Source organism: Planococcus citri, chromosome 3 (assembly GCF_950023065.1).
Source record: "Planococcus citri chromosome 3, ihPlaCitr1.1, whole genome shotgun sequence".
Lineage (NCBI taxonomy): Eukaryota > Metazoa > Arthropoda > Insecta > Hemiptera > Pseudococcidae > Planococcus > Planococcus citri.
In genome coordinates this window covers 55,258,867-55,280,429 of record NC_088679.1, presented here as the reverse complement: position 1 = coordinate 55,280,429, position 21,563 = coordinate 55,258,867, and the positions used below count along the sequence as shown (strand labels likewise).

The window sequence follows — 21,563 nt, the reverse complement described above, 5'->3', positions numbered from 1 at the left end:
GTTAACAGCAGTACCTAGTAGAATTTCGATAAAGAACACGTGTTTGATATTTGAACCTTTTAAAACGATTAAGTGAAAATCAAACGATAAAGTTTTCTTTTTACGATATCAACGTACTCGAATACATTTTTAGGTACCTAGACCTACCGATCATTTCATTCATATTTTTCCTCTGAAAGAAATTTTACTCGGATAAAATGGTATCTTACGTATCTTATGAAAAAAAATAAAAGATTCGAGCAGGACGAAGACGGAATTGTATTTATTTTTTAAAAAAAACAGCTTTCATTTCCTTTTTTCTCTTACACCTCTTCCTTTTTTACCATCCCAGAGTAGATCCCTTTTCACGATACTGTAAATAAGATAACATTCGAAGAGAAGAGACTACCAAACTACCAAACATCTTATCAGATGCCGAATATAAGTCTATTAAATCGAATGGGAACGTATAAAACGTATCGTAGAAGGGGGAATTCCAAGTTCTAAGTTGGTCTAGAGGGTCTAAAGATAAAAAGAAAAAAGTTACCGTAATGGGTACAGTTTCGCAGCATATTTTATCATCGAGTTGAAAGTACCGCATTCCCTTTTGTTTTTCCTATGCCAAGAGTGAGTATTGGTTTTTGGATGATATTCAATTTACTGTAGCCATCGTTTCTTTTCCAATAAACATATTGAACTTTCATTTCAACAACAAAGCACAACAACATCCACGCATTATACAAATACATGCCTCGCCTAGTCGCCTAATCATTCTTTTATACTCGAAGTTCTAATTTACGTGCTGGGAACTCTCGCTGGTAGTGTAAAATGAAATTTTCAACTTCGTAGTTCGGCCCCCTCACTTTATTTGAAATTCGGAAATGTTTGGTTATAAACAAAGGGTTTATAGAAAGTATTTGTGGGTTGAATTGGGAATTTCGCCTACAGATTATTCCAAATTTCTCTCAACTCAATTCGCAATTTTTAAAATAAAATTCTAAAATAACAATGAAATTTGTTTTGAAAGCAATTGAATCCGAATGGAATGACCGTTGGAGTAACTTTACAGCAGATATGCAAGTTCTTCAATCTTCATCCAGCATTATCAATCATAAAAAAATTAATCATCTATACCTAAATAGTATTTCAAAAAAAGGTCCCTGAAATGGAGCAAATCGATGGAAAAATATTTATCGAAAAAAGTGAAATCAAGAACATTTTTCACATACTACGTACCTATATGCTTATGTTTGCACGACTTTTAGTACCCTAGTAGAACTTTCAAATTTTGAGAAAATGAAAGAAACTTCGATTTTTTACTGTTTTTGCCTTTTTTCTTTCTTAAAATAATACTTTGTTGACATTTTCTGGCATATGTTGATGAAAACTTACAGAAAGTTGAAAATAGGGTGAGCTATGTTCACATTTAATTATCAGTAAATTTTGAATTGATATATTTTTTAAAATATAATATTTTTGACAAATCAATAATGAATCTTGAAAATTAGATCAAAAAAAAAAAAAAAAAAAACTCGGAAAAATAAATGGGCAATTCAATTGTAAGCACCAGTTTTGACCTACGAGAACTAAATGCAGTATGATGGATAAAATTTCAACATTTCAACATTTTTCAGAAAGGAGGGTTTCAAAAATGTTTTTTTAAAAATCCCAAAATTAAAGAAAAATGAAAGCTCATGAAACGAAAACCTTAAATAATCAACTAAAAAAATCAAAATACTCCCAATTTACTCACAAACATTTCTCATGTTCTAAAGAAAATTTGAAAATTTCCAACTTTTTTTTTTAATGAAATAAATTTGAAGAATTGAAAAAATTTTCATAAGCAAATTTTGAGACTGCTCAAAGCATTCTCCCCCCCCCCCTCCAAAGTGGCTGCGAAGCAATCTGTCACTGGAGACGCATCTAGAGGTGGACGAACCTGGATTCAAAGTTGAACACAACTTAAATCATTTTTTTCTCGAATGGAATTATGATTCGATTATTTTACATACTTAAAAATGGGTGTCAAATCTCCTCTCCGAAGGGAAGTTTTAAATTACGGATATTATGTTTTTGCTCAAAAGAACTCAATGTTTGGAATTCCAAACAAACAGAAAAGTTTGGCTCAATATTAATGTTATTTTTTGGATTTCTGACATAACTCCAACAAATTTGTCAATTTTTTCCAAGTTCTCGCAAGTGAGACTTGATATCTAAAAGTCTTCTTCAGTGTAAGCAGAAATTTCAGAAATTGGTGAATTTTTAAAGATTATAATAGTCTGACATAATGTCAAAAATTCGTAGAAATTTTTTCCAAGTTTTCAAAAGTCAGAGAGAGAACATGGACATTTTGAAAATTTTGAAATAGAACATCCCCACATTTTGATAATTGTATCAATTTCCAAAGCAAACAAGCATCACATTCACTTGAATTGTTTGGGTGTTTCAAAAACTGACGACAAAAATCTACTTGATCTCAACTGACTGTTGAATTTTATACTGGAAAAATTAGTCAATTTTTTTACCTTTTTCATTTTTTATTTTATTTGATTGCACAAATAACTTTTAAATTTCTCAAGGGTGGTTAAAGTATTTTTTTTTTGTTAGAAAATTACCAAAAAATCAGATCGTTAAAAACTGAGCCGTCTGCACTTTACTCCTCCCTCTCAATGAGCTCGAAATTTCAAAAATTTCAAAACAATTCTGGGTTATTCGATGTTTAAATTTAATGCTTTCAAAAGTCATAATTACGTAGTACCTACTTGTCCAAAAAGTATAGAAAACAATGCTTCAAAAAAAAAAAAAAAATTATACTTACATTACGAACTTCAAATAGAAAATAATTTTGCTCAGTGGTATTACCACCCCTACCCCATCCTCCCATAACAAATTCTTGAAATAAGGTGAAAATCACTCAAGTCAACCCGATTGGATTTCATTTCAGATAAAATTTTGATTGATTCTACTGATTACGCAGATTATGAAAATTCAAGCAAATTTTTGTCATTCAGTTTTTTCTCTCAATAGTCCGGACTCCGAGTAGATTTTTAATTACCTATCCCTATGTAATTTATAATCTATAAAATGATACTTTAAAATTAAATCTCGATTTTGAAACAAAACCAAGTCTATTATATTCTCAATATCACAACACGAGAGCGTTCTTTATTCGACGATTATCTGTTTTGAATTTTTGGAAGTTGCACGCATAGAAATTATTTAATACGTATAATTATTCTCAAGAATTTAATCATGTACAGAATTTTGAGAAAAAAAGTTGAGACTTGAAGTACCTACAGAGAAATATAGTGCATAATACATAAATACGTGACGTCATAGATAAGTAGGTAAGTCATCGGTAATTCGTGAAATCGATATTATGAATCTTGGTTTCTCAAAATTTGGCCTAAAAACGAGTAATTTCTCCTAGATGAGTTTCATCTGGCAAAACATCTGTCCTCATCTCAAAAACCATCAACTCCCCTCTTATTGATCACACAAAAAAAACACCTCAGAAGAAAAATCTTTACGAAATCTAACGTGGAGTACCTCGTATTCCAACCAATACATTATCAACGAGATCTGATGAAATAAACACGCCGGAGAAGAGGGTTGAGAAACCAAAACAACCACCCAAAAAATCAAAACAACAACAAAAGTATACAAACAGAATAAACTAGAAGCCCTTTCCATCTGCAGGCTGTATGTTTCAATTCCATTTCACTATTTCACAGCTTTACTACCTGTCTAAGGGGTCCTAGTCACTCGTATAGGTATAGCTCCTATAAGCATCGATGAAGGGCGAGTAAAAAAGTAACAGGCTGAGGCACCTTTGGCTCGTTCGTCACACGTTAACCGTTCGATATTTGAATTCGCTGCATCTTTTGGTGGGGACAATGCGAAGGGACAGCACAGAGCACAGCTTGCTAATAATTTAGGGGTCTCACGACTCACGTAATTATCGTTTAGCCGCATAAATTAAACGTTCGGCGAAACAACAACGCGCCTAATTCAGGAAATGCTAGGTACCTAGAGTGACGTGATCTCTAACGACATTAAATTTAATGGAACGGAAGTGTTTATTTACAACTAGATCGTTAAGTGAGAGGGTAGGAGAAGGGGGGAGGGGGTGTGTGTGAGACAGCTTTTGGATAAAATCAGCGCTGCCGGGCAAAACCTGGCTAGGTATTTTTCAACCAAAAAGCACATTCGTATATGTGAGAAAACGACCAGTGCAGTCAGCATAGTGGGTGGTAAGATAGCTAATTTCAAGTCTGAATTTTCAGGGGTAATTAACGAGCAAACCCTGCGGACTTGACTCGTGTTTATTTCGCGTGTCACAGGCGAAAAAATACGCTCGACGATTACGTCAAATTGCCCGAAACACGGCGTACGAATTAAATACTACAAACAACACCTAACGAGATTAAGTACACGTGAAATTGTCGACACGCCGCGAAAAACCGAGCTTTTTTTTATTATGGTATAGCCACGAGCCCACGACTAGCACCAGCTGCTGTGGCGTAGGTATCTCTCGACATACAGCAGCGAATCTCGTATGCAAATGATAATCGATTGCAAACCGAAACCTATCAGTTTCACACACCCATTCGAATTCGAATAAACCAACGATACCCAGATATACTCGTAATGTTATCGATAGGTTTAAATATTTCCAGATGATGGAAAAATTGGCCAACTTGAAAATCACGTTCACGTTCGAGCTCTAAAAGCTAGATTGGTGACCGGCCTGCTTCGACTGGTGGAAAGCACCACACGTACACGCGAGAATCGTTATCTATCTACACTCGTATTGCGGAGAAAAACCATACCAACGTACGTAAAAATCTGACAGTAGCAGTGGCAGAAAAAACTTACACATGATGGATCCGCCGATTCGAAAAACACCCGAGTATCCGAACGATGAGATTTCGAAAAATAAATCACAAATTAAACTAAGCTGGCTCGAAAATATGGTACGTTAATTCGCTGGAATTCGTCGCCGCGTTAACCGAACCGACCAAAAAAGCTAGCAAAGCTCAGCGTCGTCGTCGATTTCGCTCGTTCGCATCCCAAAAACTATACGACTGAATTTAAATACTACGTTGCAAGAGCGAAGAGGGAACGAACGCTACCGTTAAAACATCGATCGCATCTTTCGTCTTATAAAACGGTGTACGTATTTTATAAAAGGTGCGCAGCGTTCTCGCGTCAGCAATTTTGGATTTTACGTGAAAGATGAAAAAAAATTACTACACAAACTCGACGATTCGAGCGCCGAGTGCAGTTTGGGCAGGAAAAAAAATCTCAACACGTTTCGTGTGTGGCCACATGCCGTATACTCGAAAGCTTTTTAAATTTCACTTTTCATTTCACTATACTAATTTTTTCTCAGAAATAAACCTACACGTATTTCTTTTTTCTAGGCTTATAACACTTTTTCCTTCACGTCCTATATATTTTTACCATTACGTAACGTTGGAATTTTCCGGTTGCTTTTGCATGTCAACTAAACATAAGCTGTACCCTTTTTTCCCTTTGTTTTTGTACCAACGCCGAATTCTTTCCTATATAATCGTTCACGGATCAATCGGTCCTTTGCTGAATGGCGAATACCACCAATGAAGGGGTTTTCCACACCGAAGTATACACAAAGCTGCGTGACAAAGTTTAATGATTTTTCAACGTCCGACTGTTTTATTTCTTTGGTATTTATTTATTTTTTTTCACTTAATTGCAGCATCGTTTAGAATTCGAGCAACGAAAAGCGTATAATTTTCCGAGTGCCGGATGAAACGTGAACGAATTTTATTCGCAGTCAGACGAGCGAAATTTTCCGAGGTGCAAACGAATCGATTCGAGACATTACATTATCGTTTAAGTACATCTTCGAAATTTGTTTCGTTTGCTAACTTATTCCCATTCAAGGTTACCATCGTAATTACTTACACAGAAACAGAGCCAAATGGAAGGAAAATCCAGGTGTAACTATATTGTACACACAGCCAACATGTACTATAGTGCTCGAATGCTCGTCCAAATCTTTTCGCTAATTTCATTCGACATTCCATTGCTTGTTTGTACATATGTACACAAAATAGTGTAAGTTATGAAACGAGGTGATTTAAGAAAAAAAATCATCAAAACAAGACATCAAGGAGTGTAGAGAAGTCACCAGATCTATGAAGAGAACCCCCCCCCCTCGGCTGCAGTAGCTCATGAAATACGATATAAATAGATAAATTGAAGGAAAATAACTAATAAGACGAGTTGATAAAACTGTGGAAAACACTTTGTGATCCTGACTAGAGATTTTCATGACCCCAACGAAATTAAAAGTTCTAAAAATTGAAAAAAAAATTGAAAACTGAACTATTCTAAGCAGAAATGAAATTAATTGTCCAAAAGTACCTATCAATACTGACAAATTCTCAATGTTGCTTCCTAAATTCTTCAGAAAAATTCGTAGAAAATAGAGAGAAAAATATTTTTATTCACCCTTTCACCATTTTAAGAGCTCTAGTAACTGGTTATTGGGAATATGTATACTCGAGAAAAAGAGACCAGAGATCCAAAATCTACGAATTTTGTCATTTTTAAGGGTTAAAATATTTTGTCCCAAGCCCAGGTATTAATATGAAAAAATTTTCATCAAAAAACTTATACACATTACGAATTTTTTAGTGCGTATAAAAAAATGCGAGGGTAACAAATCTTCGTTGATAATATTTTTAGGCAGCTAATTATTAGTAGGTAAGTGCATTATACTTTTACAAAAAGTGATTTCATTTTTGAACATTTTGAATTTTTTTTTCAGAAATTTGAAATTTTGGAGCCTTTTTGAGGGAAGAGCGCAAGTAAGAAGCTCTCCCTCCCATTTCTCGATATTTTGAGCTCAGGTTTTTGAAATAGCTCTCTAACATTTCAAGTTAATATTCATTCCCCCTCCTTGTACAGAAAAGTTCAAAATTTCAACTTTTTTTTTTGAATACAAAAAAGAATTTTATATTGCAGTGAATTCGGTAATTACAAAATTATTACACATGGAAAATGGCCTTCGTAGTGGTATGCTTTAAGGCTCCTTTATAATAGTAATTGAAAAATGATCAAAAGAAATTAAAAATTTGAAATATTCCAACTTTTCAATGAAAAACCATAGAAATTTCAATTACTTACTGATATAAACGATTTCATTGAGAAACGCCAGATGAACTTTTCAACTAGGTACATATTTTATTTCAGGTTTTTCAATTACCATTATAAACGAGCCTTTAGATATCAATTCAATAATGAAATTTCATTGATAGCAACTCTACACGATTTCCATTTTTTTTTCGTTTTCGAAAGTCTGACAATACATATTGTGATTTACCAAAAGTTACTAGTAATTTTCCAGAATTCAAAAATTACCAAATTATCAGTAATTCACCATAAAATATCGAATCACCAGTGACTTCCCAAAAATTGCCAATTGGTAATTTTACCAAAAATTATCAGTTGATAATTTACCAAAAATTACCGGTTGATAATTTACCTAAAGTTACCAGTTGGTAATTTACAAAAAATTACCAGTTGGTAATTTACCAAAAATTACCAGTTGGTAATTTACCAAAAAATACCAGTTGGTAATTTACCAAAAAATACCAGTTGGTAATTTACCAAAAATTACCAGTTGGTAATTTACCATAAATAACCAGTTGGTAATTTACCATAAATAACCAGTTGGTAATTCACTAAAAAAATGAATGAATAAAATAAGCAGGAAGTGACCAAAAATTATTAGTAAGTTTTCAAGTTGATCAAAAAATTGCATTTTTGGGCACTTGAAAAAGGGATAAAAAAGAAAATAAGGGTCTGAAAAAATTTCACTGGGTATTGTACTTGAATTTTATCAAAACCATCAAGTTAACTTTTATGAAAAAATTTTTAATTTTGTAATTTGAAGCTTTTTTTGGAGGAAGAACGTGTGACTTGAGAAGTTCAGCTTTTTACTACCAATTTTTTGAGACCATTTCACAGTATTTTTTGCTAAGGTCTGCACACAAATTTTAAAAAAGCTAAAAATCGATGAAGCACCCTAATGTTTTTATTGATGATGGGATTTTCTATTCACGTTTTGAGAACAATGTAACACTTACCTATTTCCCCACTTCTCCTTCCCCTTCAATATGTAAAATTGCAATTCAATTTCAATTCTCAAAAAATTAAAAATGCACCTCCCCTTACTTCTCTTACTTAGGAACCTACTCTTATTAGCTACATGAAATCCAAGTCTGAAAAAAAAATCCACAACTAAGTATGTACGAAAATTGTTCAAAGAAAACTCGTAAGAGAACTTCCAGAGTCAACTTCACACTTCACACTTGAAACATTCTACATCTCTACAACCAGCAGCCTTGAACTGATAAAAAAATTATATTAATCTGAAATTGAAAAATCTGCCAAAAGCTACATAAGTCATCTTAACGCTTCCAGACGTCATTTTCGAACCCAATAAATCTATTTTTAACGACGATGTTATTTAAAAATATCGCAAGTTTTATGATAAATTCATCACTGAATTCTTGAGGCAACCACAACAGTCAAATCCGTAGCATTCTGTTGTGCAATGAACGCACGTGTGTACGTGTAGGGGTGTGATGATGATGACAGGATGTCAAATGTAAAGGTGACCAGATTCCATAGAAATGTTTGATATAAACATGGGAATAACCCATCATTACAGAAAATTTTCATTTTCAAAACTCATCAGGGCAATATATTACAGTAGGTAGGTATTCATATTTCACGTTTCCAAGTATTACTCTTTCCATTGTCAAAATTTTGCTCAATACTGATTTTTTCTGCAGTAATTTGGGTGTTCAATTTGATCCAAAGGCAACATGCTCATCGAGTCATCGAACATTTCCTTATCAGATAAAATTACACCTAAACCTATTCCAAATTTTTCAAGTTTGACGATGAAAGTTCATTTCCCAGCCCGCACACACATTCGTTACGCAAAGAAGAGTTAGCAAGAAGAATTTAATTCATCTACACGAAATCAATATTATACGTACTCGTAGATATGAAAGAGATTCCATATAGTAATTCGTCGTCAAAAGAAGGGAAAAAGCAGCAGGCAATATTACCTCTCTTCCCCAGTTAATGAGTCAATGATTACACGATGAAATATGATAATTATAGAAGAGGAAATTAAAGCCCGTTCAATTATTTCAAATCGATGAAAGACCTCGTGATTTATTCGTGAATAACGAAATTTCGTTTCTTTTGTATCAAAGATGTTATCTTCTAGTGCAAATATTTCAATAACGATAAACGTACGTAACATACGATCACAAAATTCATAAAACAGACAACATTGAAAGAACCATAATTTTCTATCTAGGTATATTATGGTATAATGAACCAAAGGTTTTTTTTTTTTACCTGTCTAGCAAAACAATAATTTGGGAAAAGTTTGTGAAAAATGTGTACCTCTATATGAACCTAATATCGTAACAAAGAAGCGTATAATTTAATAAAAGCTTAATGAGCGAGTTCGTCAAAGTAAAAAATTTCCCAATGAAAATATTTTCATGGTTCTTTTCATTTCAGCATTGGTTTGCGTCATTGCGTGTTATTTCGCAAAAAACAGTGATTTATTAATGTTTCTAATTCATCAAGTTGTTCGTGAATTTTTCATTAAAAATAGGTAGTACTTAAGTAGGTAACTAGGTATGGGTACACAAGATTTAATCTGGTAGGTACTTATTTTCTAATTTTCACGTTTGCAGAATGTCACAATAAAATATAGTTCAATTAAAAGATATGTCGTTAGTTTCATAAAATCAACTCATCATTTTTTTTGAAATATTAAATTTCATTTTTTTTCTGACCTCGTAATTTTCGTTTTTTTAACCCTAAAAAAGAATTCAAAAAATTTAAAAAACCAAATCATTTTTTCATTTTTATTTTAAAAAAATTTTGAGATATTTTAAAACTATTTTTTTCAATGCATTCAACAAATCTACATTATTTTCACGAATTTTTAGAATACTTCTAACAATATTTATAGCCAATTTTGTAAATCTGTATGCATTCTAAGGCATTTCAAAGCAGTTTCTAAAATTTTCAAAATATTTCAAGTTTATAGTCAAGGTATTATTTTAACAAGATTTATGAACGAGTTACGAGTGAAATCAACCAAATGCATACTCTTATTTTATTTAACGATTTTCAAGTTATTCAAAAAAATTTACGATTTTTATCAAATAACTCACTTGAAAAAAAAATCATTCAATCGAAATCACGTAATTGATTTTTTTTTTCAATCATGATTTAATCCAAGATTCAAGTACCCTTCCCAAAAAACAATCCTCTTACCCAAGTTATCATTATTACTCATCAAATATACATACATCGTACCCTCGTCTCAAAAATACGAGTATTTTTTCGATAAAAAAAAAAAAAAAAAAAAAAAAAAAAAATGAAACGAGCCGAACAAAAATTCGGCATATTTTTCACACCAATAAGTTCTCTTAATTAAATACGACTTGAAAGTTCGAAAGGTACTCGAGAGTTTCATTTAGTTTGGACTTAAAAAGTTGTATATTTTTCATTCCCAACTTCAAAGCACTATTCAACTTGAACTCGTCCGCAGACAGATGATAAAAGGTAGCAGGTCTCTTGTATAATATTATTTATTCGCATGAATTCACCTCGTTTAAATTTCGTCACCTTAATCCACTCGTTTTAGTCTTAGAATCACATACACATAGAACACACATCTTCTGAATACGTCAAACTATAGCTACAATTTAGGCACAATGAAAGCTCACGCGACAGCAAATATGACCGACTTAGAGTCGTTTAATTCCTACACCAGTGTCATGTAGGTATCGTGTGCGCTGATATTGTAACGCGTATAATAAATAATCTTATCTTCGTCTACACAATACAAAGTTAAAATACTAGGTGAAACTTTTGAGCGATTATTTACACAAAGTTGACGCTTCAATTCTTCAAAATTTCACTCGAAAGGTGAACGAAAATTCTCAACGACCTATTTACAAAGTTATTTCAGCGTAAACCCGGCATCGCCATCGACAATACTCGTATAATCGAATTCCGGATGCGGCGACGAAGATGGTTTCGTTTATTGTAACCGATTCGAGGTTAGGTGCTGCACAATCAGCAATATACCGGTAAAAGTTACAATTTGGAAATTGAATTACGAAAAAAGTATACAAGGTAAGTTACTCTCACATCCCAAAGGAAATAAACTACTACGAAAAGACGAATTTTTTCAACATGAAATTTCATAATAAAAGTCAAACCAAAACCCCGACGACGACGAAAGAATATAGCGACTAAATGAAAGCTATTTGAAACTTTTTGCTTGAATGGGTTCAAAACGACAACGTTCGACATTAAATTGGCCAAAAATCGTAAACGTACGTGTATCTGCTTTCGACATACGTCATTGTTTCTTTTAAAAAATAAATAAAATGAGAATAACAACAATATGGTATTCGCTTTGGGTAAGTATAGGTAGGTATTCGAAAGATTTCATTAATTCTAATATGTACGAGTAATTACGAACGAGTAAAAATAAAGTGAAAAAATTGTACGGATTGACCGATGACCTTGACGTTGTAACGGGCAGATTTTCAATATAATTAAACCTGTTCTTTAAAATTATAGTTTTTCATCGTCTTAGGTATGTGCAAACTTGGAATATGTATTTCTTGTTTGTCTCATAGACCTCTTCGCGTTCATTCAGCGTTGATTAATATTATACGAGGTATCAGCTATCAAAAATGTTCGCTATGTGTACTTCAGATTTGAGTATGACCACTTGACCAGGAACGAGAAACAAAACACTTTGTTTGAAGATGTTGTCTATTTTTATTTTTGAATGAGCAGTCAATCATTTGTTTAAAATTCAGAATAAAATCATTTTTTACTGATGGATTTAGATGCATCCTTTCTCCAGGTGACCAAAAAAGCCTTGGCCACAAGAAAGCTAATTTATAGTGAAAAATTTTTAAAAATTTTTGGTAATCAACAAAATAGTTTTCCAAAGTAACCCGAGCCACAGTCGTTGATCATGTGACTGATCCGATTACCTAGTAAATCCTTTGACATCCCAGCCTCCTGGAAGTTTACCTCTCAGTATTATCTTGCAAATCCCGAGTTCAATCACTCCCAGCCTATTGACTTACTCATAGAGGCGCTGATTACTTATAAGATATCTTACTCCCTGGCATAGAGAAGCAATGTGCAGTCTGGTAGTGAGTGTCTCTAATCAGTAATAATGTCAGCCTATGGGAGGCGTTAAGGATTATCGGATGCTTCTCGTCGTAAACTAACTCAGAGTTCTCTAGCCGACCTCCAACTCTAAGTATACCGCCTTCTAGAATCGGATTGAGAGATTTGAGATGACTCTCCTTTGGTAATGGACCATTTTTAGCTAAACTACTGAGCTTGTCTGTAAAACACTTTGCCTATGAGCAACTCGAATAAGAAATTTGGATGCTTTACTAAGCTCAGCTACTGTGAGAACACCTGTAAGCTCTGCCTCTTTCCTACAACGAGCACTGAGAACACCAAAACGTCTCAGGTTAGAAACTGCACGCCTCAATTGATCGTATCTACATAGAGAACTGATAAAAAATACTGTCAAACTTAATGAGACAAATGAGGAAACTTTGGTGCAACACTGACAGCTAGAACTCTTGAAACTAGCACCTTGTCTGTAGAAGGAGAGGACATATCACTCAAAGATGGCGAGTGAAGAAACTCTGGTCTGTGAATCCAACACAACTGCCTCTGCATGAAATCTATTACTTACCAATAAATAAATTTGAGTAGGGAGTAAAATCACAAAAATGTTGACTATTTTTTTTTTAAATTTGTTTTAGAATTTAAAGCTGCATGTGCATGAGCATAGCAATGTTATATAAGTTTTTATAATTCAAACCAAAATTCCAATTTTTTCAACATCGAAAATCCACACAATATTTGACCGTGGTTCATATTTTCAATTTTGTTATAATTTAAAATTTTTTTTGAGCTGTTTAATTCGTTAAAAAAAGGTTTTTTTATGCTGTGCTTAGTGGTATTAAATTTTTTCTTTAATAATAATATAAAACAATTAAGGAGAAAAGAATCAAAAAAATTCTCAAGTGATGATATTTTACAGACATTTTTTGTTCAAATTGACCTTTTGTTCGCATCTGGACCTTTCAATTTGACTTTGAAAATCCAAATACTCCTTCTGCTATCCAAAGTGAATGATGAATTGACGACTGATGACTCAAATTCAATTTTTCCCCCAAATATCACAATCTAAGTTTTCAGCCCAACTTTTTGCATAAAAAGTTTTGGAATTCGTCTAGAAAAACAACGTCGTTTTGAAAACATTAGGAAACTTGTAGGACAGGTGGGGGGGGGGACACAAAAAAACAATCGCACAGCAAGATTTGCGTCTTAATAAATAGATGAAAGCTTGAATATCTACAAGGTAGTTTCCGAAATTTTTTTAGGAAAATTGAAGACTCAGGGCTTCCAAAATTGCCCAAAAATTGCGGAGACACTTTTCTCTCCTGTTTTCTATGCCACTGAGATGAACAAATCAATCAATCAATCTGAACACCAAATGCTCTCTAAATTCAATTCTGCACCTCTTAATTTTTTGGATGTAAGGAACTCAATTCACACTGATGTAGTTAGGGTTGCTGTATTTCCAGCCAAATTATTCAACACTCATATCATACGTGTAGAACACCCAAGTACACAATGTTGAATGGGACACCCTGTATAACAAGCCAGTATTTAAATTCATATTCGTTGGTTTTAAATCCAACTATGAACTATACGCTGGGGATTCAAGAGGTTACTTCATCGATGGAAAATTTTGCGATTTTATATAAATTTCTCAAATAGAACCCCATTCATTGAAGAGGAAAAAGATTTCTTTGTACGAGTATTTTATGCGCGATAATTCAATTAATTTTAGAATCATCCCACACAGCGAATTCGAAATGGATTAAATTTACGTTAATCAATTTTAAAACACTACCCAGCGATTATATTGCCGCTTAAATTCGCTCAACTGCGTCGAATTAATTTGCCAGCCAGAAGGATTTAGCAAAGAGAGGGAAAAAAACTCGTTTGTTGGAAAAATAATCGCGTCTTTTAAAACAAATTCGACGAATTCCATCATCGCTAACGGAGCAGATTTTCTTAATTAAAATCATTTTTAAGGGTGTGTTTTCTGCGAAGTGGTTTCTTAGACAAATGTATTCGTACATAATAATCGTTTGTATAGCACTTTTTTGAAAATTTTTTAAACAGTGAGATGTTTTTTTTTTTAGCATAGCGAGCTCCAAGGGTGTAATTGGTGGTTGAACGGTTGAATTTTTAATTTGTTTGTATTTTCAAAGGTGAAACTTTTCCCATTAAAGTTGCCCAGCGATATTAAAACGTTTATTATTTATACATAAATTAACAGACAAAAGAGGCTTTTTATTTTGTAAAGACTATTAACATTGACTTTTTCGTCGGCGAAGGCGAAACTCGCGCTAAAATTTTTATTCATCTCAGGACGATACTTAAAAAAAATTTCAAACTCGCCTCTAGGTTTTTTTTACAACTTTTCTTTTTTTCTTTTTTTGAAGTAAAGAACTTGTAAAAGAAAGTGTGTTTTTTTCCTCATTTATAAAATATACTTAGACTGTAGTCAAAAGAACCGCGAACTTCGCAGCGTAAAAAATTTCCTTTCTTTTATATCGAGGAAAAAATGCATTTAGGGTTGGCATTTTATTACTCTGAATTGTTATCTTCACGTAGAAAAATTTACGATCGGTAATTCTACATTCTACATCAAAGAGTGAGTAAAATTTACAAAGAACGACGTTCGTGAAAATTTTACTCTTTTCACTTCGATCCTTATTATCAAAATTTAAATCGATTAAATATAAAGTCGTAAAATTACTTACTGGCCATAATATTGCTATCGAATCTTCTCAATTCGTCGTTGAATATCACCACCAACCAGGATAATATAAGTAGCCAACAGCATAAAATTACTATGATAAATGAAAGACTTAGCATTCTGCCATATGCATAGCAACATGTTTGATTCTGTATACTATCGTATCTTCTGACTCGGTTCGATGGTAATCTTCTGCAGAGCAAAAAATAATACAATAAAATTTTAAAAACAAATTTTTCAGTTTGAAGAATTTTTTATTCGTTGATAGAAAAAATTCTTACTTTCTTAGACGTTTTCTTCTGGGAGATTTGAAATGTATGTCTTGTATTTGTTGTCGGGCATCGCTGTCTGAGTCAGATACGGACAATAATTCGTAAGTAGTTTTACTGATTGCTGAATCCATTTGAGGTAATCGGCATTCCTTTATTTTTACTTGCAAAAAATTTTTACTATCGAGTAAAAGGTAAATTCATTATCATCACGAATGCTCGCGCACGATAAAAACACTCCACGTGCACGCCGCAATTTTAATCAAACTGAATTAATTATCACTACAGCACATTTAATGACTTTAATTGCGCTGAATTGAGACGATATTAAATTAACTACATGCACCTAACTAACTTACACTCCTTCGCTCGGCATCGCTCGGCATATTTTGTTAGCAAGTGACTGATAGCAACCAAATTCAGTAGATAAGAAAAATAAACATTCGAGTTGGTTACTCGAGTCATGGTACGTAAATTGTCAAGGTTATGTTCGAATTACGCTAAAGCTGAACTTGGCGCGTTTCCTATTGGTTGAAAGAATACTACGTCATTTGTTGGATGGCTCCAAACCAAACCGAAATCGATACCGAAATAGTAACCGAAAAAAACCAATGAAAAAACCAGTTGAATGGGATTTTTTTCGGTTACATACCACTAGTAAAAGTAATCGAAACCGAAAACGAAAACGTTAAACCTAAACCTGGCAACACTAACCGAAACTACCGAAAGCGAAACCGAAATCGTTATTTTTCGGTTTGGCAAGCCCTACAAAAAAATTGAAAATAAAATTGAAAAAATAAAAACCATTTTTGTGTCATGGAATAACTCATTGTCAGATACAGACAGTACCGCATCAGAAACTCTCACTCTAAGTTCTAATTCTAACTCACTTTGAAAAAAAAAAGTCGGAGACGTTCAAAAATCAAAATTGACTAATCGAGCTTTCTTAGTACCTAGCAAAAAATTACCATAATTTTTTACTTTCAAAAAAGTTCTATAGTTGTAAAATTTGATTGGACTGCTTCAACTTTTTTTGGAGCAAGATAGAAGGGCGGGGTCACGATTTTTCAACTTTTGAGATTTGGAAATTTCATCGTGGAACAAAATCACCACTAAGACTTTCTTTTTGAAAAAGTGATTTTGGTCACTGGCGTCCAAACCTTATTCTTTTGATGTTTACTTGGTGTTTCAAATAGGTACATAATTTTTGAATTCTGATCAGGATCTGAGTGTTTCGTACAGCCCTTTAGAACCAAGCTCTGGTCTCAGGTCTAAGAATTATGATGACTTTTAGTGTTTTTCCAGCAATTCTTTAATAGGTAGCTGGTAGGTACTTACTTCGATGCTACTCATGAATTTGATTTTGTCGTAAAAAGAGATCAAAGCACGTATTATAATTAATTAAATATGTATTACCTTTTTCCAATCCTTTTCTTGATTACTTCGACCAAGATTTTGCGAGAGTCTTCAAATTTGAAGAAATTCTATTTTAGGATACGAGATACAGAAAAAAATTAGTAAATCATCATCATCATATTTATTTACTGTATCAGTACACAAAGTACTATCACAAACTACAAACTTACGTCATATTTTATAATAGGTCTTGAATTAGTTTAGGTTTTAATCTTCTGTTTACTGTTGGTAAAAGAATATCACGTAAATTTGACAATTTTGACATATTACAATATGTATTCATACTTAAAATTAGAGCATGAGTGTACAGATCTGTTACATTTAATTCTCTATGTATTTGTGAATTGCGGACAAACCATGGGCTGTGGGTTACGATGCGAAGAATTTTGTTTTGAAATGTGTTGAGCTTTTTAAAATTTGTTTTAGAGCTACCTATCCATACTATAGAACCAAAAGTCAAGATAGGACGAATCAAGGATGTGATAGTAAATAAAATCATTCACACATTTCTAGCTTCGTTTTTTCCTCAATTAAACTTATTTTTGCTTTTGGGAACATTTAACAGTTTTTTAAGCAGAATCACTGCCTGAGGAAATCGAAGGTGAACATTCTTTGAAAAAAGTCAGAGTAATTGAACATTGATCACATCGTCTGTTTTTGATTCATGGTTATTATAACTTGAATTGAAACTTCAAAATATTACCTACTTGAACTCAAAAATGCTCAACTTCTTCAAGATTTTCTTGAATTTTAAATTGTAGGACACTCCTTCTGAATAACGCTAATTTATATAATTAATACGGTACGTAGTGTGTTAGATGAAAAAAAATATCTGTGGACTTTGACCAAATTCAGTGATGTAGACCTTAATTTTGGTTGTTGAGTTGAAAGTCACTCAGAAAAAAGTTTTGCTCTGCAGATGACCCCGCTAAGGGAATATATGATTCCTGAATGGCCCAGTTTCAAAAGGACGTGTACCTATTTGAGATTGTGCGTCGACTTTAGGTCATTGCCATAAAAAGGCAAACCCATTTTTGGAGTTCTACTGAAAAGTTGAAAATTTGTAAAATGCTCATTTATTTGGATAAATTCGTGCTTTGAAAATTTTTTCTTCCCAAATATTTTGCATTAATTAAGCCAAAAGTTCCAAAACATAAATGTACATAATTTATAAGTTCTAAACACGGGGAAATATTTTGGAATACAAAAGTGCCGATTTGCCAATTTCAAAAAATTGATAAAAAGAGGTACCCAACTAAAAATTCTCCAAATGTTTTTGGTCATTTGAGGCATAAATCTTATGATTCCTAATGAATCAGTGATTCATAAATCTGACGGTTTTTACTTTAGTGAAAATATTTTCAACGAAATTTATGTAAAATTGCGATAACTTTACACCAAAATCATATTTTAAAAAATCACGCACAGAAGTAAGTACCTACTTATTTCTCTCTGCGTATAGCATTCAGTCGATCATACAGTTACTTCTGAGTATCTCCCCTCCTTTGCATTACCTTTACTATAGGTAGGTAGCCTAAACGGAAATCCCTGCAAGGAAAATTAATGCTCAATTCGAAGAACTGAAACTGATTTTGTTAACTGCAAACCAATACGAAATAAAAGACTAGGTATTTAACCATGATATAAAATCTAGGCACAAGTTGATTAACCTATTCCGAGTAGGTACAATAATTTGAATTTTCACCTACACGTATGTTCTTCTTGTTCTGTCTCTTTTCATCAAAGGAAGTCACATACGAGACGTTATCCGCCGCAAATTTATATTTTATAAGCTTTTCATTACGATCGACGTTTCACACTTCCTCAGTAAACAAACCAAACCGAAGTATGTGTAAACGTAAAGTAATCATATTAAGATTCATAGGAGAAGATATAGCGGTGGGTCTCTCATAATGAATCTAAACATTCACAAGGCTTTACACTCTTAGCATATTTATGTTAACATTACTGTGCGAATGAAACGTCATCTAAAGTTCTATTGTTTAAAACAAATACTTATGCAAAGAAGTTCACTAGTTGAGATGATGTCCTAACACCGTTCGACAAAATCATTGTCACTTTAGTAGATATCTGTCCGAGTGAATGTTACGAAATCACCGGCGAGTGAGCATTTGTCGAGTATAACCTTTTCCGTTTCGGATTTAATAAATGTGTTTTTTTACGATTACGAGTTCTATTTTATCGTGTTATATAATTTTTTTTCCAATTCAAAATTCAAAGGTAAGCGTTTTTATTTGTTTTGTGTATGTAAGCATGTTTTCAAACTGATAACGTCGTCGTGGTCATCAATGTATGTAATGTACATAGTAGGTATAGTTGAAATACCTATATATCTATCTAGCTGATTAGGTTAGGTTCTTCGTAATTTTCATTACGAATAAGATCTAAATCATTTATTAGAAATCGATCACTTGTGTTTTTAATCTATTCTAAAATTGAAAAAAAAATTAGAAAAAATTTACATGGCTTTTTGTTTGTTATTAGATGTGGGTTCATTATTGTTTGGCTGAGTCAACATTTCACTGTAGTCAGCTGTTAGTGAAAATTTTGTCATTTTAGAATTAAAAAGAGCATCATTTACAATCGAAATGGATTCTTTATTTGGATGCAGTGTAGGTACCATACTTTATCATGGTGGGGATTGTCCCTAAATTAGTTTCAGTTTCAAATTGGGTACCTACCTACTTTAAAGCTGTTTTTTTTTTTTTAAAGGCAGGACCTATCAGTAATGTACTCTGAGTTGGTACAATTCCAAAAAATTTAAATTCAATCTTGGACATTTATTTTATAAATGTGAAGCACCTGTAGTTGAACAACCTACTCATTAACAGACGAATAGCTTACTTATAAGTTATAATTTAAAATTTTTTCCTAATTTTTAAGTTCAGTAGAAGAGTAGATCGCCTAATTAATTGCATGGTTTTTCATTGATAAACATGTTTTTATTTTCATTGAAAATTTTGAAGTGATTTTCACGAATAATACATATAGGTCAGGTACAAATCAGTGATGAAAATTATCAACATAATTTGTCATGTAAGGTATCTACCTATGCAAATTTTATTTTCATAATATTTCCAAATTCAGCACGATTATTATTACAAATTATTATTGTAATTTGTTCTTTTATACTTGAACGAATATGAGATCTTGTAAGCTCAAAATTTTTTAGTCTATAATGAAAGAAACATAGATAGGTAGGTAGGTAGGAAAAAATTCGTCGACAATTACTCAGTTCATACCTAGGTACCAAATTACCAACGACTCATACTTGGCCAAATACGAGTAGATACTAAAGGAAATATAATTTCAATCTTCAGAAAATATTTCAAATAATATTAAAATGCCTCTTAAATTCTGCCATCAGGGAAGATGAAAAAATTCGCGAAATTTTCCTCCATTTTATGTATTAATCAATCTGCATTCACATAACGAAATCAATATCTCCAGCAATAAAAAAATCGCCTATAACCATGCATAACCAAATAAAATACCTGACTTCCTTGCATATAGACATTCTGTACGCCACGCGAAGAATATTAACCTGTCAAAATTTTTTTAGAGATGGGACGTGCTAGAACACAACACTAAACTTGATTGTGATTGGAATTTTAATAGGAGATGGGACTGGAGACGAATAAGTACATGTGCTTGATGCTTGAATTATTGTTATTATGAAAACATCGATATACATACGTTATTTCATAAGTTCAACGAAATGATTATTTATTGTTCCAGACGATACGAATACTGCTGCTACGAATATAAAAATTTGTTAGGAAGAGGCGGCAAGATGTTGGCATAGTTGTGAGTAATAATGACACAGCTATGCTACATTTAGCCATTTTTTCTTAACTGTTGAACGACGTGTGCGATTGGATTTCAAATACCTGACCTATGATCAGTCAGCGAATATTTTATATAAGTTTTACTGTGCGGATTTTATTTGTCAAGTGATAATTTGTACCTATTTTTCACAATACAATTAATTCAAAAAAATTATGAAAAAAGTGTAAAGTAGAAATAAAATAGATACCTACTTAGTAAAATAATCACCAATAACAACTACCTATTAATTGAAACCTATATTATGGAAATTGGAAATATATTGTTTTTTTCAACTTTGACAAAATCATGCAGAAGAAATACTGGACTAAGCTAGAATATTTTTTAGAGATCATCTTCAGCTAATATAAATTAAAAAGGTGTAGGTAAATCGTTGGCTTATTTTGGTATGTACTGTCATGAGCCCGAGGTATGTTTCATATTTCTTATGTAAGTTACTAAATAATTGCAATGTAAATAAATGTTCTATTTAAATATATAGATTAAATGCAGCGTATCACTTTAACATTTTAATTATAATGGTTTGGCATGGAAATATAAAAAATTTTAACTGAAAATTGAAAAAATTGAAACTTATACTTATCTAGTACCTAAAAATGTGACCAAAGTTGCATGAAGAAGTGTTTAGAACTTCGTTAAAATAATATAAAAAGTTGAAATCAATAGATAATGTTGAAAACAGATGAAATTATTTTGTCAAAATCTAGAACAAACGTTTTCACTTCTTTGACTTCTTCAGTTCAAGTTTGCGGTTTTTGATTTTCAGTTTTTGTTTTTTTGCACTTTCAATTGAATCAATTTCAGACTGTAGCCATTTTTTTCGGGATTTTAATGTCATTCCAACACATTTTCAACGGGTTTTCTTTTCAGTTTTATTTTTATGTACTTCTGAAGTTTTGATTTTCGTTATAATGTTTTACACATTTCATTGCGTCTTCACTTTTTATTACAGCACCTTTTAGTTTTCATCTACCTACGTATTATAAGTTAAGTATGACAATTGGCGAATTTTTCTGAATTTTCATTAATTTTCAATTTATTTTTCATGATTA

General features: G+C 32.4%; 1 protein-coding gene and 1 long non-coding RNA gene across 3 annotated transcripts in view; one reads left to right on the top strand and one right to left on the bottom strand.

Annotated features, from left to right (window-relative positions):
- LOC135840893 (uncharacterized) overlaps positions 1-15,633 on the bottom strand; it is a 46,179-nt gene extending 30,546 nt beyond the window's left edge. The window contains exons 1-2 of one of the 2 annotated variants that reach the window (XM_065357638.1): positions 15,241-15,633; positions 14,964-15,151 (exon numbers count right to left, since the gene is read on the bottom strand). In XM_065357638.1, coding sequence (XP_065213710.1) covers positions 14,964-15,151; positions 15,241-15,362 — 310 coding nt within the window. In that variant the 5' untranslated portion in view covers positions 15,363-15,633. Of the gene's footprint in view, positions 1-4,857; positions 5,070-14,963; positions 15,152-15,240 lie in introns of those variants that run through there. The other variant, XM_065357637.1, reaches the window with a different exon arrangement.
- A 2,980-nt stretch (positions 15,634-18,613) lies between these two features.
- On the top strand, positions 18,614-21,007 carry LOC135841074 (uncharacterized). Its single transcript, XR_010557835.1, has 2 exons — positions 18,614-18,885; positions 20,404-21,007. It is a non-coding gene; the product is annotated as an uncharacterized LOC135841074 (long non-coding RNA).
- The last annotated feature ends 556 nt before the right edge of the window (positions 21,008-21,563 follow it).